Source organism: Danio rerio, chromosome 5, assembly GCF_049306965.1.
Source record: "Danio rerio strain Tuebingen ecotype United States chromosome 5, GRCz12tu, whole genome shotgun sequence".
In the NCBI taxonomy this organism is placed as follows: Eukaryota; Metazoa; Chordata; class Actinopteri; order Cypriniformes; family Danionidae; genus Danio; species Danio rerio.
Genome location: NC_133180.1, coordinates 43,739,428 through 43,754,677, shown reverse-complemented (window position 1 = coordinate 43,754,677; position 15,250 = coordinate 43,739,428). Strand labels below are relative to the sequence as shown.

At 36.5% G+C, this 15,250-nt stretch overlaps 1 protein-coding gene across 13 annotated transcripts in view; it reads right to left on the bottom strand.

Moving 5' to 3' along the window:
• The window catches only part of rufy3 (RUN and FYVE domain containing 3), a 33,197-nt gene that overhangs the window by 2,727 nt on the left and 15,220 nt on the right, over positions 1–15,250 (bottom strand). For 7 of the 13 annotated variants that reach the window (XM_073950339.1, XM_073950338.1, XM_068221168.2 and 4 more), the window contains 13 exons: positions 13,481–13,598; positions 13,293–13,394; positions 10,663–10,786; positions 10,443–10,507; positions 10,275–10,340; positions 10,113–10,182; positions 7,212–7,304; positions 7,027–7,110; positions 6,779–6,946; positions 5,589–5,686; positions 3,110–3,229; positions 207–333; positions 30–106 (listed from right to left, as the gene is read on the bottom strand). In XM_073950339.1, the coding sequence (XP_073806440.1) occupies positions 30–106; positions 207–333; positions 3,110–3,229; positions 5,589–5,686; positions 6,779–6,946; positions 7,027–7,110; positions 7,212–7,304; positions 10,113–10,182; positions 10,275–10,340; positions 10,443–10,507; positions 10,663–10,786; positions 13,293–13,394; positions 13,481–13,598 (1,312 nt within the window). 13 annotated transcript variants of the gene reach the window in all.

The window sequence follows — 15,250 nt, the reverse complement described above, 5'->3', positions numbered from 1 at the left end:
AAAGGTTTCAGTGTTTAAGATAAACTTACAAACTGGAACTCAGACTCGTCTTTTCCTCTAGTGCAGTGCGCAGTGTATCATTTTCCTTTTTGACAGACTCTAACTCCTATATAAAAACGTATGCATTTCAGAAAACTACACTTATGCAGAGAAAGTATCTTAATGTGAAAATTCAGTGAATTCAGTGAAATTTGAAAGAGCTTCACCTTTCTGATGTCCTCGATGTGTTGTTTGCTGTCTCTCTGCTGCGGAGGTGTTTTTCCCAGCAGAGTTTCAGGTGTTTGGACTCCAGGATGATCTCTGCCTTTCTTCAGCTCTTGTTCCAAAATCCACCTATCACACAGAGAGAAAGACTCTTTCACTTTCACAAGCACATGTCTGCATTTTACACAGTAGCAGTGGCCGAAAAATACCCGATAATGACCACATGTGTGCTTTAAGTATAGGGTTCAGGAGACTGGCGTAAATATCAGCCACACATTTTACATTCCTGTTTATGTTTGCTTGTTTATTTTTCTATTTATGTTCATGCCACTTGCAATAAGAAAACTAAAATAGAAAATGTTCACTTCACAATTGGTTCACATAGACACAATTTATCTTATTTGGTTCACTTTTATTGGAAAGTATCTGTACAGGGTAGGACCAAGTGTGAACGCATCCTACCATAAATTAATATTAATTAAGATATTTTGAAGAAAGCTGACTTCCACAGTAGAAAAACAAGATACCAATAGTTACAGGTTTCCAGATTTCTTCAAAATATCTCTATCTGTGTTCAGCAAAAGAAAAGTTTTAAAACAAATGAAGGGTAAAGGTCATGGTGAAAGAATTTTCATTTTTGGGTGAATATCCCTTTAAGACTTAATAATATACTAAGGTACGTTTGATTTATTTATTTATTTTTTTTAATATATAGCCATCACATTTTTCATTTATTTTATTAGAAGTACAGTAACAAATTCTATAATACATTTTCATGGTTATAAAACACAAACAATTAATGCTATTAATGCTGACTTGGTGCTTAAGCATTCCTTAATATTCTACACTTAAATTGAATCACTTAGCAGATGCTTTTATTAATGATAAACACAATGATAAAATTTCATTATTTACTACAGTTTTATGTAAACCGGTGTCTTTTTTTAATTTCAAATGTATTACTTTAATACATTTGTAAATATCCCCTTTTTACTAATTAAATAAATACTAGTATAAATTCATAAAGTGTTTCTTCTTCCTAACATTGTGAAGAGTGATTAAAATGATTGCCTCGTTTTCTGAAGTCTGCAAAATATGTATTTAATTGTGTGTTGTAACTTGTAATCGCTCAGGTCGGCTTGTAATCATGTCTCTTTTATAGATCGGTGCTTGTAATGTCTCTCTCAGGTTAAATCTGTATGGGCTATTCACATATTGCGTCCAAAACCATGTTGAAAATGCGACACGTGCTTCTTCATTTACTGATTTATATGTGTTTTGTGCTCGCGATCTCCTGTTGTTTGTTGCTCTGGCCACCATCAGCTGTTCCTCGCACGCGTGAGGTGGTCAATTTTTAAAATAGTTCAACTTTTGCCACAGTGTGAATTAATACTGAATGTTTGTTGTACTTATTACTTAGGGTTAGGTTTAAGAGTAGAGTAATATGCTGGTGTTTAACTGCATTGCTTTAATGCATTTCTGCATTGGGCTCTCACACACACTCTTCACTACTTCTTGACCGTGGTAGGCGTTTCTCTCTGTCTCGTGCTGAACGCAGTCAACTAATCTAAACAGACTGAGTCATCGTGCCAATCACATGTAACCCAATGACATGTTTTAGCCTCACGCAAAGGAGGGGTTTGGTGAACAAATGAATCACCGAACAAATCAGGAGGAAGTCGTTGGGATAATTAGGTAAAAATAAATGCAATAGGGTTGGGCGATGTCTACCAACTTGCCATCATACGATGTGAAATGTGAAACATCGCAATGGACGATGGCATAGAACAATTAATTGAACAATGAATTAATTAATAACAAATTAATTTGTTGTAGCCTACCATTTCAACTACGTGAATCGCATGGTCTTTGTTTTAACTATAAACAAATCATAAATAAATAAGGATAAGATACACACAAATTACCACCTGTCAATCACTTTTTCCGCGGGACTCGAACAGGCAGTGATCTGTTATAATGGCGTCGACAAACTTGGTTGGTAAAAAAAAGTGTACAACCAACAGGATCCAGCCAACAGTTCCTGAGGTAATTGCTAAAATGACTAAGTACAAGCGTAAAAGTAAAAGATTGAGGCAGTGAACTGACACTGTGACACGTTACTTGATAGATTTAAAAGACAGAAGAGTTGTTAGAGACAAAATTAATTAAATATCACGTTTAACAACTATAGTGAGAGGTGATCCAGCGGTACATCCTTGATAAACTGTCCGATGTGCACTGCTCTCTGGGGTTTTGTGCTCAAAGCACCCACTGACTGCCTGGAGCTTAGACGTGCACATATGCTGCACTACATGCCAGAGTGTGTGTGTGGTCATGTGATGTGTGCGTTTTCAGCGGTATAGTATGGAAGGAGGGCTTTTCAGAAATGCTAGGTAAAACGCCATCGTGGACGTGGATCGTTTTTATTCTAAAATGCCATTTTAAAACTAAGAAATATTAGTGTAAATGGGGTCATGTGTCATGCTGCTGCGATGGGGCAGGGCGGAGGATCGCAATGCCGGCTTAGCATCGTGATGTCTATCAGCAATCAGCGATGGCCATCGACCCAACCCTAAAATGCATATTATAAGACAAGGAAAGTGTCCCTAAAACCAAAACATAAGACCCCCAAAACCAAAATCTTTTATAATGCACAACTGGAGCCATTTAAAACATGACATTGACCCTAAAACATGTACACAGTAGAAGTCTTGTATAGTATGTGTACAAGAAGTTATCCTGGATTAACAAGTGCTTTAAAATATTATAATTTTTCATACATGTCAATTCGATGCTTAACATATTATCTGATGTTACTATACTTGTTTGTTTTGTAAAGCTTAATAAACGGCATGTCCACTGACCAGTATTAGTAACAAAAAGTTCAGTGAGTAAATCTCAGCACCTCTGTCTCCGCAGCTGCTCCACCTCCGTCTGCAGACTCTCAATCTTGTCCCCAAACTCCTGCTTGAAGAGTCGATTGGCCTCGTCCGCCAGATCCCGCTCTCGCTCCGCCTTCTTACATCTGAATTTGGGCCACATTAACTTAATGAGGTGAAATGAAAACTAAAAGCCATGGAAAAACGAAGACGAATTAAATAAGAAAAAGCACCAAGAAGACATGAAGGATGAACTCAAAAGACAAGCTGGAGAAGACAGGAGGAAACAAACGAAAACTGGAGGTGCTCAAGAAAGCAAATCAGTCTGACAAGTGTCTGATTGGTTTTTTATTAAGCTATGTTTTGCTACAGTTCACATCTATATTATGGTCTACATACAATGTCAGTTCGTTCACAATTTAGAGGATTTTAGCATCCTTTCCGCAGAAGCTCGGGGACACAAACATCTTTCCAAAGCTTTTGAGTTTTAGCATCATCTACCACGGCATCAAATTCAGATTTTATGACGTTTGCCAGCTGTAAAATAATCCAAGCAAACATTTCTGCACTCAACATCCACAAATAAACTCTTGAATATGCCAGAGAGAAAGAAACTTGGTTGCTTTGCTTAGCTTGAGCTTCCATCAAAGCTTCAACGTCATAAAACATAAACAAGTCAAATATTCAGGTCCAATAATTTGGAGATTAACCTAAATTAACCCAATGACATGTTTTATAGTGTTGTATACTTTTACACAGAGTATAAATAGATTGTACGTTTTTGTTAGGAATCTTTTTGCCGTGCTGAACTGGTTTGTGGTTTGTCTTATTGTAGCAAGTTTACAAAAAAAAAGAAAAGAAAAAAAAAAAGCCTTATTTTTCAGTATTGAGAAGTAAGAGAGATGCATTTCCATTACTTAAAATGTACAAGTCTGCCATCTTTATTCAAAGATTGACCAAAAGAGCTGCATTTTATTTCGGCTAAAACATACAGAGGGAGACTAAAGACAGGAGCACTGGTTCAGGTGTACATTGTTGAAAACTGAGGGGTGACAGAAGCAAGAGCTGTAGTTTTCAGTCCGATTTCGAGACAAAACAACGGCAATGAATGGATCTGAAACCCAGTAATAAAATAAATACCTAGTCGTCTATGTTATGCGAAATCAAACTGAAGATCTGATTTTTTTTGTTTTGTTTGTTTTTAATTTAGGCTTTTTTTGGAAATTATCTGCCGGTAACAATGGTTTTATTGCTGCCTCTGAAGGAGTTTTCCAGCAGCCGTGTTCAAGGTTCGTGCCTGTTTAGCCATGTCTTTCTCACTGCTCGGGAAAAATGAGGGGAAACACAAAAGAATAGAATGGAAGAATATCAAACAAACAAGTAAGGGTGAAGAAAAGATTGACAAAGAAGACAGCAGAGACAGAGAGAAGTTATTGCAGAAACAGATTGTTGGGAGGCAGCACTGTTTGTAGGAAAAACAGGAAATAAGTGGACTTCACTTATCAGGGTTCTGATTCGTGCTCTACATGTGTGATTGTGTATGTCATACATTAATTTATATTTATTTATATACTACCTTAACATCAATGTGGACTTTGTATCACACTGTATAAAAACAATATCAAGAAAAATTCAGATTACCTCTGTTCAGTATTGTATTGTATTGTATTGTATATTATGTTTTATGTGATACCATGTCAGCTTCATTGGGTATCTTTATGGCAAAAACTATAAAGAATAATACATATAAAAATTATCAAAACAAACACAAGCTGTATTACAATGGACTTTTTACATTAATATAGGTTTTTTAAAATGTAAAATTAATAGTGATTAAAATTTTTACATTTTAATTAACAACTATTTAAATGAGTTTATTTAATAAAAAACAATAAAAAACATTTTACAAACAAGGACAGTCCAACATAATGTTTACCAGAGAGATGAATTATATTACAAAACATGCACCAAGTACCTTCATCTTTTAGTAGAAATGTATGTGTTAGTTTGTTTGACCAATTCCACATCTGGTAAAAATCACTTGACCAAATCTTTTCTTAAATATATTTAAAAATAGCTGAAATATCAGGAAGAATTTCATACAAAATTACTATTTGTCCATGTTTCTACTATTCGAGCTACTTATTAAAAATAGGTAAATATGTAACAATTATCAAAAGGTTTAATATCTGAGGGAGGAATTTACTCTGCTTTGTATGACCATAACAACAATTTATGTTTTATGATCATACAGAGCAGAGGTAAACTAATGACATTCAATTGAAATCGTTTTATACAGAGCAAAACATAGTCCAAATTGATGTTAAACATACATTTTAAAATATGTTTAACAATAATAATAATATATTATATAGCTTAAAAATTATTTATAGTTTAAAATTAGTTTTGATTAAAAAAATGATAAAATGAAACTAGTATCCTAAATACCTTACATAATATAGCGTCATGAATAAACGCTGTGCTGATGTATTCAGAATCTCTCACCTGCTCTCCAGCTGTTTAATGATGCTTCCCATCTGGTTTGTTTTCTCCTCCAAGCGGCCGATGATGTCACTCTTCTGTTTTGCGCTGCTCTCTGAGCTCTACAAGCCAAACACACACCAATAACAGGCTGAACGTTAAAGTTTTGCGTTTTCAAACAAAAGTGGCACTAATATTGTCAAGGATTCAGATGTATGAACAGAAAGTCCAGTTGCACCAACAGAGTGAAAGTTAAACTAGTTAAACTAGTTAAACTAGGTAACTAGTTTAATTTTCTTCCTGTTCATTTTCATTTCCATATGCAGACTATTAAATTAACTTCAAGTTTCAAGAGTTTCCACTTAGATATGCTTGCTGTTATTAGCAAGTTTGGTATGCTGGCCCAGGAGAGAACACTGAGCTTGGAGATAATTGGGCCCAAGGCTCCCGCCTAGTCAATAAGCATATAAGGTAATCTGAGATCAGGTAGGTCTCAAGAGCTCCCCTTAGAAAAGGGAGGAAAATTGAGGAGATGCGATGGATATATATATCAATGTTTCAAAAAATTTATATTAATTTAATAATTATATTAAATATATATTAATATATATATAGCTTAGATTAATCTAATTAGATTACTACTGATTACAGATGAGCAGCCAGTCGTGCTCAATCATATCATGTGCTCTTCTCGAAATTAGTTTATGAAACTTCACCTAATGTTTGGATATTAATAACTTCTTTGTGTTCTGTTCACGCACATTTAAGGCTATTTTCTTATTTCACAAGGGAAACAGGATGGCTTCTGATTGTGTATAGCTTCATTCATTATCATATGGACTGCTTATGACTTACTAACTGCGTTAAGAACATGAGGTGCAACAAAAGTAACAAATTTAGTTACAAGCTAGCAAGTAGTTACTAGATAATAAATTGAAGTAACTGACATGGCAATATTTGATTTTTCTAGTGTCTGAATGCTTTAAACTGACCTGAAATGCACACAGAAAAAATATGCAAATGACCCATGCAAATGATTAACTTTTTAGTAAACGTATGGCCAAGACCCCATAAATCATGTTTTCAACTATGGCTCCTGCTCAACTATAGTCCCGACTCAATATATTGTATGTATAAAAAAAAGTGTTGAAGCTTGAGAAGCCGCTCCTCTGTAAAACTTTCATGTGAGAAACCTGTAAGTGTGTTTTTCCTACCTGTGACTTAACGGAGAGCTCATGATTGAGTGTGCGCACGTCATCTAACTGCTGTCTGAGCTCCACCAAAGCATCGTGTTTCTCACAGATGTCCTTCTCTAGCATCTTCATGGACAACTCCATCTCCTGCTTCATCCCGATCTGCAGCTCCAGCTCCTTCTCCACATCCTGCACACACACAAATCACAATCATGCACTTCTAACATGGTGTCTTACTCTACTTTGCTTTACATTAATGTTTTACTTACAAGTCTGAGCTGAGTTTCCTCTTTGAGCTGTTTGCGAGTTTCTCCAAGCACTTGGCCATTTGCAGTTCCATCTGCCCTCGAAGCCTTCAGGAGGAACACAGGTCATAAATCATGTTGTTGGACTGATTGTTAGCCATCTGTGATTTGAATTATATAGTTGTGAGTTCAACACAGTGTTTGCTCACCTTGCGACTGGATTCCACAAAGTAAGAGCCCTCTTCCTTTACTCTTTCCAGTTCTTCCTGCAGAGTGATGATCCTGTTGTTTGCAACAGCAAGCTAAACAAGAAACAGAATGTGCACACATAGTTGAGTTAACAAATGAATTATTGCCTACTAACAGCTATTATCTACCTACATAAAGACCACAATATGTATGACTGTTTTATAAAAATATATAAAAAGGACTAATACGATCTTATATACTTGGATAACATATGTGTTTACATTATCCCAAATGTCTCATAGAATGTTCAAATCCTGAGAATCGAGCAATTTTAACTAGTGACACAAACCATGTCCTGTGTGGCCATGTGTGAGTTTATTTCAGTGTCTACGCTTAAGTAACACTTAATTCAATAACAATTTACTCATTCTCAAGTGCTTTCAAACCACTTGTTTCTTCTGTTACAAGATATTTTGAAGACAACTGAAAACTTATATCTATTGAAAACAAATACTACTGGAGGCTTTGGTTATAGGTGAACATTTTTCACAATATCTTATTCTGCGTTTAACAGAAGAATGAAACTCAAAAGGTTTAAAACAAGTAAAGCTTGAGAAAATCATAGCCGAATGAAGCAGTTTTTTTAGCAGTTTTTTGTGGTATATGCAAATGTGACATTCAGGTCAGGTTGGAATTGTATTTGCGTTCGCATTTACATTATACATTTAGTCACTTCGCAGACGCTTTTATCCAAAGCGACTTACAAATGGGGACAAGGAAGCAATTTACACAACTATAAGAGCAACAATGAATAAGTGCTATAGGCAAGTTTCAGGTCTAGGTCTAGTCCAAAAAGAAAAGCATTAGTAATTTTTAAAAAAAAATTTGAGTACAGTTATTGGTATATCCAGAGAGGCAATTGCAGATTAGTAAGGAAAGCGGAGACTAAATACTTGAGTTTTTAGACGTTTCTTGAAAACAGCGAGTGACTTCCGTTCTGATGCAGTTAGGGAGTTCATTCCACCAACTGGGCAGATTGAATGCGAGAGTTCGGGAAACTGATTTCTTCCCCATTAGGGATGGAACCACGAGGCGATGTTCATTCACTGAACGCAAGTTTCTGGAGGGCACATAAATCTGCAGAAGTGAGAGCAGATAAGAAGGAGCAAAGCCAGAGGTCGCTTTGTAGGCAAACATCAGCTTTGAAGCTCCATCTTTGAGCTTTGAATTTGATGCGAGCAGCAACTGGCAGCCAGTGCAAACGGATGAGTAGCGGAGTGACATGTGCTCTTTTAGGTCCATTAAAGACCACTCGTGCTGCTGCGTTCTAAAGCAGCTGAAGAGGTTGATAGAGTTAGCTGGAAGCCCAGCTAGTAGAGAGTTGCAATAATCCAGTCAGGAGAGAAAAAGAGCTTGAACAAGCAGTTGAGCTGCATGTTCAGATAGGAAGGGTCGGACCTTTCTGATGTTATAGAGTGCGAATCTGCACGATCGAGCAGTTCTAGAAATGTGGTCAGAGAAGTTTTTTTGTTTTTGGAATTTCTATCAATTTGTTTTGGATAAAACTTTGCAGACCTTTTACACTAGCTGCAATAAATATTTTGTGTTATTGGAAGTAGCATACATTGTGCTATTGAACCATAATCAACTTTTGCTGAAAATTGCTGAAACTTTTACAACATTTAATAAAACTTGCTACAATTTCATAATCTCGACCACATTCCTGGAGAAGCAGCAGCTCTGCACATTTTTCATGGCTGTTTCTTAATATGCGTTCTTCAGCGTTCTTGCATCCTTTTGTTCTCGTGTAACATAATCATCAACTGTCAAAGTTCAGTTACAAAACTCAAGACCGCAAGAACGGAGGATGCGTGAAAGTTCCCAGATGTGTTCTTGATAGAGGATACGTTGATGCAGACTTAAGCAATGCTCTCATCCCAGAAGTCATTGCGGCTGAATAAAGGAGTTAGGAAGAGCAGCATTTTATACAGATTCATTATTTAAATTCAGAGATAACACGCATCACAGCAGTTTCCCTAAATGAGACAGTAAAGTAAGCATTTACCATGAAAGTCTTAGAGGAATAAACACATTAAGGGAGTTTGCAAATTCTTAATAATAAAATCAGTTTTAGTTGTATTGTGCAAAGCATATTTGTAATGTATTTGTGCATGTTATATATAAATATTGAAAAGTGAAAAAAAAAAAAAACAGTAAATCGCTGGTGTTTGATGCTGTGATGTTTGAATAATTTTCCAATAAAAATACGTGAAGGTCATGTGACCATCAGGAAGAATGCAGCATCTCATCTCTCACAAGATGCGTTCAGTGTCCTAAGAAAGTCCTAAAAGTCTTGTAATGAGTGTGATAAAGGAGACATTCAAAACATGCAGCGTTGGTGGTCCCCCAGTAAAGTGGCTGAGAAACACTGGAATAGATCATTTATATATAGCCTCTTAAGCATGAGACCTCTTAAAGGGATAGTTCGAAGCAGAAAATTCATCATTCACCCTTCAATTGTTCTAAACCTGTTTGGCTTTCTTTTTTGTTTGACTTTATTTTAAAGAATGCTGTAAACCTGTAATCTAATCATTTTTTATACTGTAGTATTTGGTTTTCCTACTATGGAAGTCAATTTTTACTAGTCTTCGACTTTCTTAAAAATGTATTATTGCGTGTTCAACAGGAAAGAAACTCAAAGATTTTAAAGCACACAAGAGTGAGTAAATAGTGAGTGAGAATATCCGTTCAATACCAAATTCTTACAAACACCAAGAGTAGGCAAGAGTAAACATCTGTGCTTGAATATGTGATGTGATTTCTGCAGGTTTAGAAATTATTTATTAACATTTATTAAATTATTTTCCATGCACTTATTTCCCACAACTTAATCAGTCCATTAACCAACTATTTTTACCCACCTCCTCTGTAAGTTTTGTGTTAGACTTTTCCAGTGCATCCACTTTGGCTTGCAGATTATTCACCGATGCACTGTGAAAGAGGAATTTAGAAAGACAACGTGACAATGCTTTCCAAATGAGCAGCTAGCCACAAATACACCCACAAGGGTAAACCCACCGCACCTTAAATGTCTATTCAGTTCCTCCACATAATTCTTCTGGTCAAGAATAGCTGTGATTTGTCCATCGCTGCAAGCAAAGACTTACTTTAGAGGAAGTATGGAGATTTTTCACGAAACCTGTCAGACTAAAACAACTAGTTCAATTGAGGAAGTGAAAAAATGAACTTACCCCTCTGTGCTTTTGCTGCTGTGTGCGCCGTCTTTCAGGTACATGGAAAAATCGATGACCCCAACCTAATAAGAGAGAGGAGATCTTAGTACCCTGTAAAAAACTAATATAATTACCATTTGGCACTTTGGGAGAAGGACAATGCAATAAAGATAATGCTCTACACAATCATCTGTTGTCCTCCATTGCTTAAGTAGAGTACAAAGAAAGTAATAAATACCTGCGAGTCTAAATCTTCTCCCTTCATACACAAGTTAGCATCAATGACATTCAGGCCCACCAACAGCCCAGCAATCACAGCTCCTTCCTCCTCCATCATGAGTGCATTGGGCTCGTAGAATTCACTGAGAAACAACAACAACGGTAAACATAAAACATTGCCAAATCTGGTTCACACAACCACAATTACAGCGTTTATATTAAAGTGCCTTATTGCAGAATGTTCTAAGGCAGCGGTTCCCAACAGGGGGGTCCCGACCCATAAGGGGGCCTCAGCGAGCTATTTTGTCATCTTGGCTGACCAAAAAAAAAGGGACAAATTTCAGAGTCTCACTGATTCACCTGCAACAGTCAATACTAATGACACAAGCATACTGAACCCAGGTAAGAAAGCTGCAAACATTTTGGGTCGCAGCACTAGCAATACTGAACACATGAATGGAGGAAATACCAAGATAACTACCTGAACTATGATTTTATTTTCTCGAAGCAAAGAGTCCCTGACCCAGCCACAGTTTATTTATCTGCGTAAGTTCTTTCTAACGAATGCATGAGTCTGTCCAAATTAATAAAACATTCACAAACGACTTATTCCCAATATCGCAATAAGCCCAGAGTATTTTTTGAGCGAAAGGCAAAAGAATTGACACACATTCAAAATGAGATGAGGGACGTCACAGCTACTGACAAGAAACTTTAAGAAACTTAAAAAAAATTGGCAAAAGGCTTACGTTTTTCAGTTACAAATGGCCTACTGATGTTTTGCTGTTATATTTTATGTTCATAACTTTGACATGGTGTCTTTGTTATTGTATCATTTCTACAATATGTTTATATTGTGTATATACTTCTCTCTCTCTCTCTCTCTCTCCTTTATTATATGTATATTTGATATTTTTGGTATTTATGTTACGAAGTGTAAAGTGTAAAAGCGGAAGTCTTTTTTTGAATGAATTACCATTACGGATATAAACAGACACAGAAAGATCGCACATGATCACGGCGTCCCAGCTGTGCGGTCTGCTACGGACTAAAGGTTTAGCTTCTGGTTTGATTGGAGAACAAGGTACTGATACTTCGTTTAATATGTTTGTTTGTTTGTATTGAGTTTGTATATTGAGTTTAAGTGATGTCTGCTTGTTTGTATACGGTTTTCATATTTGCTTACATTTGGTTTAATTTTCTCTTTGTATACAAGCTCTTACGGTGTTAGCCGTATGGTGCAATGTGCTCGGAGTATGGTGAAAGGTGTTTGGCCTACGGTGTAAGGTGTTTGATGTAGATGACGGCGTCAGTGAAGTGAATGCTGTACTGAAAATAAATCATGGGGAAAACACCAGTGAAAGAGTCAATCCTTTATTGAATCAGGGAGCTACATTTTATATTAGGCAATTATTTGTGCATAAACATAGATAAAGTTTGCTTGAAAACAATTTTTCTTTTGTCATCCTAACTGCAAACTTATATGAGCAATAATATTATTAAATGTTGGGGGTTGCTTACACAATTTTCAAGGGGAAAAGGTGTCTCAGGCCAAAAAAAAGAAAAAAAAGGTTGAAAACTGTTCTAATGGATTTTCATAATTGGTCTGCATGAACACCAGGGACTTACACTAACAGCTATATTAGGCAAAACAATGCAAGGCAAGTTTATTTATATAGCACATTCCATACACAATGGTAATTCAAAGTGCTTAACATAAACATGAATAAAAGAAACAAGAAAATAAAAATGATTAAAAGAATTAAAAATGAGCTCGCTCCTGACCGTCCCATAAAAAGGATCAGATTCACTAAAAAGGCATATAATGAAATACACATTTATTAAAGGGAATGACCAAATATAACAAACTGTCAAGGGATTAGAAATAAATAAGAAATCAGCTGAAATTCTCTCAACAAAATACAACACTCTAGAACACACAAATATAAGGTGACAAAACAAAACAGTTAGAACAAAATGACCTCTCTGGGGAATAAATCTCCACCAGAGGAAGTGTCGTTCTTCACAAAAGATTCAAATATATACATCCACCACCCGTAAATGAACTAATTAACTGTGACGTCACACTGTGAGACCACCGAAAGGGAAGAAAAGGGAAAACAGGGTCGTAACATTAAAAACTAATCAAATTGTGTTAAAACAGGTTATAAAAGAATTAAAAAGAAAAGAAAGACACAATATTGCGATCTGTCAGATGTAGCACAGTGCTCATTCAGTAAAAGCACAGCTAAACAGATGCGTTTTCAGTCTTGATTTAAATGTGCCTAATGTTGGAGCACATCTGATCAATTCTGGAAGCTGATTCCAGCAGCAAGGGGCTTAGCTGAAGGCCGATTCACCCTGCTTTGACTGAACTCTTGAAATTTCTAGTTTATGTGATCCTAAAGATCTGAGTGACCTGTTGTATTCAGTGAGCATATCTGTAATTTATAGAGGTCCTAGGCTATTTAGTGATTTATAGACAGGTAATAATGTTTTAAAATCTATTCTGAATGTAACTGGGAGCCAATGCAAAGACCTTAGGACAAGTGTGATGTGCTCAGATTTTCTGGCTATTACAGAATATGGGAGATGCAAAATAATGTTTAAAGAGCATAATAAAAGTTAATTAAAAAGCAGGAACTGTACCCAAGCAGGTCTTTTCGGTTGATTATGGTCTTCATGTAATCTGAGAGCTTCTTCTGCATCAAAGCCAGACGAAGCCATGCTCTGCCTCTTCCTAATGGGGTTCTGAGAAAAAAAGAAAACAAGTTTTTAGGCTGATACACAGCAAGCATAAAATAATTGCTATGTTCAGATTGAAAACATTCTCTTACTTGAGTCCAGGAAGGTCTTTGACACTGGCTGTGATCTCACCAGCCTCTGGAGTCAATTTTTCTACAAGCTCCAAAGGACCCCAAAATGACTTATTTTGCCCAAGGAACGTTTTCTTACCTAAAAAAATTTTCAAAATTAAAATTGTAGAGGGAGTCACGGTGACGCAGTGGGTAGCACAATCCCCTCAAAGCATGAAGATACAATATGGGGACAACATGGGTAAGAACTATACTCTCATTCTAGGCATTATACTCTCATGATCAAGACGCCTTCCTGCCTTACCATGAATGCAGCAGGTACAAGGACATTTTATGCAGAACCCGAAAATAGTCACCAACAAGGTAACTTCCAATGTGACCACCTGCTTGCACAAGGTGTGTGTGCCAGTGACACTGTGTAATATCAATGCACCTGCTGCAGACATGGAACTGCAGTGAATTTGCTTCATTATTACTTGATTATTGAATGAGAGTATGGTTCCTAGCCATATCAGGTTAGAAAACACCAGTACACAGTGTTGTAACTTGTAAATGTGTCATTCAGCTCGACAATGGTGACTGTGAAAGAAGAACAGTTTCATAAATATCTGGCAAACAGGCTTCTCCATCGAAAGCACCACCACAGAGCATCACATCACCAGTTCTGCTCCTCTGTCCTCCAGTTTATTGGTGGTGTTGTTGTTGTTTTGGATGCTGTTCTCCCATTTGATCCTGATGTACTGAAAAAATGTGTAGGTCTAAGGGGGCGTTCCAGAACCTAAACACTGATTGGGTAAGAGTCATGTAGCAATGGTAGCTCAAATATTTTTATGAGTCAAAGTGAAGTTCACTTTTGTGAGATGTTTTGAACTGCCAAAAACCTAAAAGGGCCTAGTTTCATTTGGGTTTTGTTTGAAATTATGGAATTTCAGTTCGTTCTTCAATTTCATTTGAAATATAAAAGGGCCTTTACTCTAGGACAGGGGTTTTCAAACTGTGGGGCGAGCCCCACCAGGGGGGGCCAGCACATATTAAGGGAGGCGCGAGACATTGAGGCGTGCACTCGAGTAAATTATGATGACAATTTTTATGTGATCATTAGATGGAATAATATGAATAGTGTTAGCTCCACTGCTAACTATCAGGCACCTGTTGAGTTAATGTGTTCTGCTATATATAAAACTAAAATAAAGCAGGTGTTTTTTAAAACGAATGACGGTGAATTAATGAAAGTCAAACCGGTGAGCCGTCTGAACAAAAACTGCCCTTCTGAATGAAATCAGCAGGATGCCCATCTGGCTCTTTCAGTTACCTTGAAGACTACTGACTACATTTACATGGACATCAGTTATGTAATTATTTGCCTTAATCTAAATAAGACAATAATATAATTATGTAAAGTGCTTTTTGAATGTTTAATGTCCCTTCAATGAACCAGGCTATCCACGTTTCCTGCATGTAATTTTGGATGTTTCATCTTCAATTTCTCGACTTTAAATGCAGTTTCGCAGTTTCACACTCACTCATAAACATTTCATTCATGCCCCAATGATAAACTGGAGTATTTGATGCATATATGTATGACCGGTGGAAAAGTGTTGGTTTTATTGATACTGCACGTCGAATAGAAAGACAAAAACCTTCTGCATTTCATGTGTGTGTGTGTGTGTGGTCCTTTACTAACAGCCGCGTGTGTGGATCTTGTCACAAAATGCAGCGAAAAGTCCTACATGACGGTAATAGTTGGATTGCGGTGTTTACTTCAATAAAGCCACTAATATATGCACACTC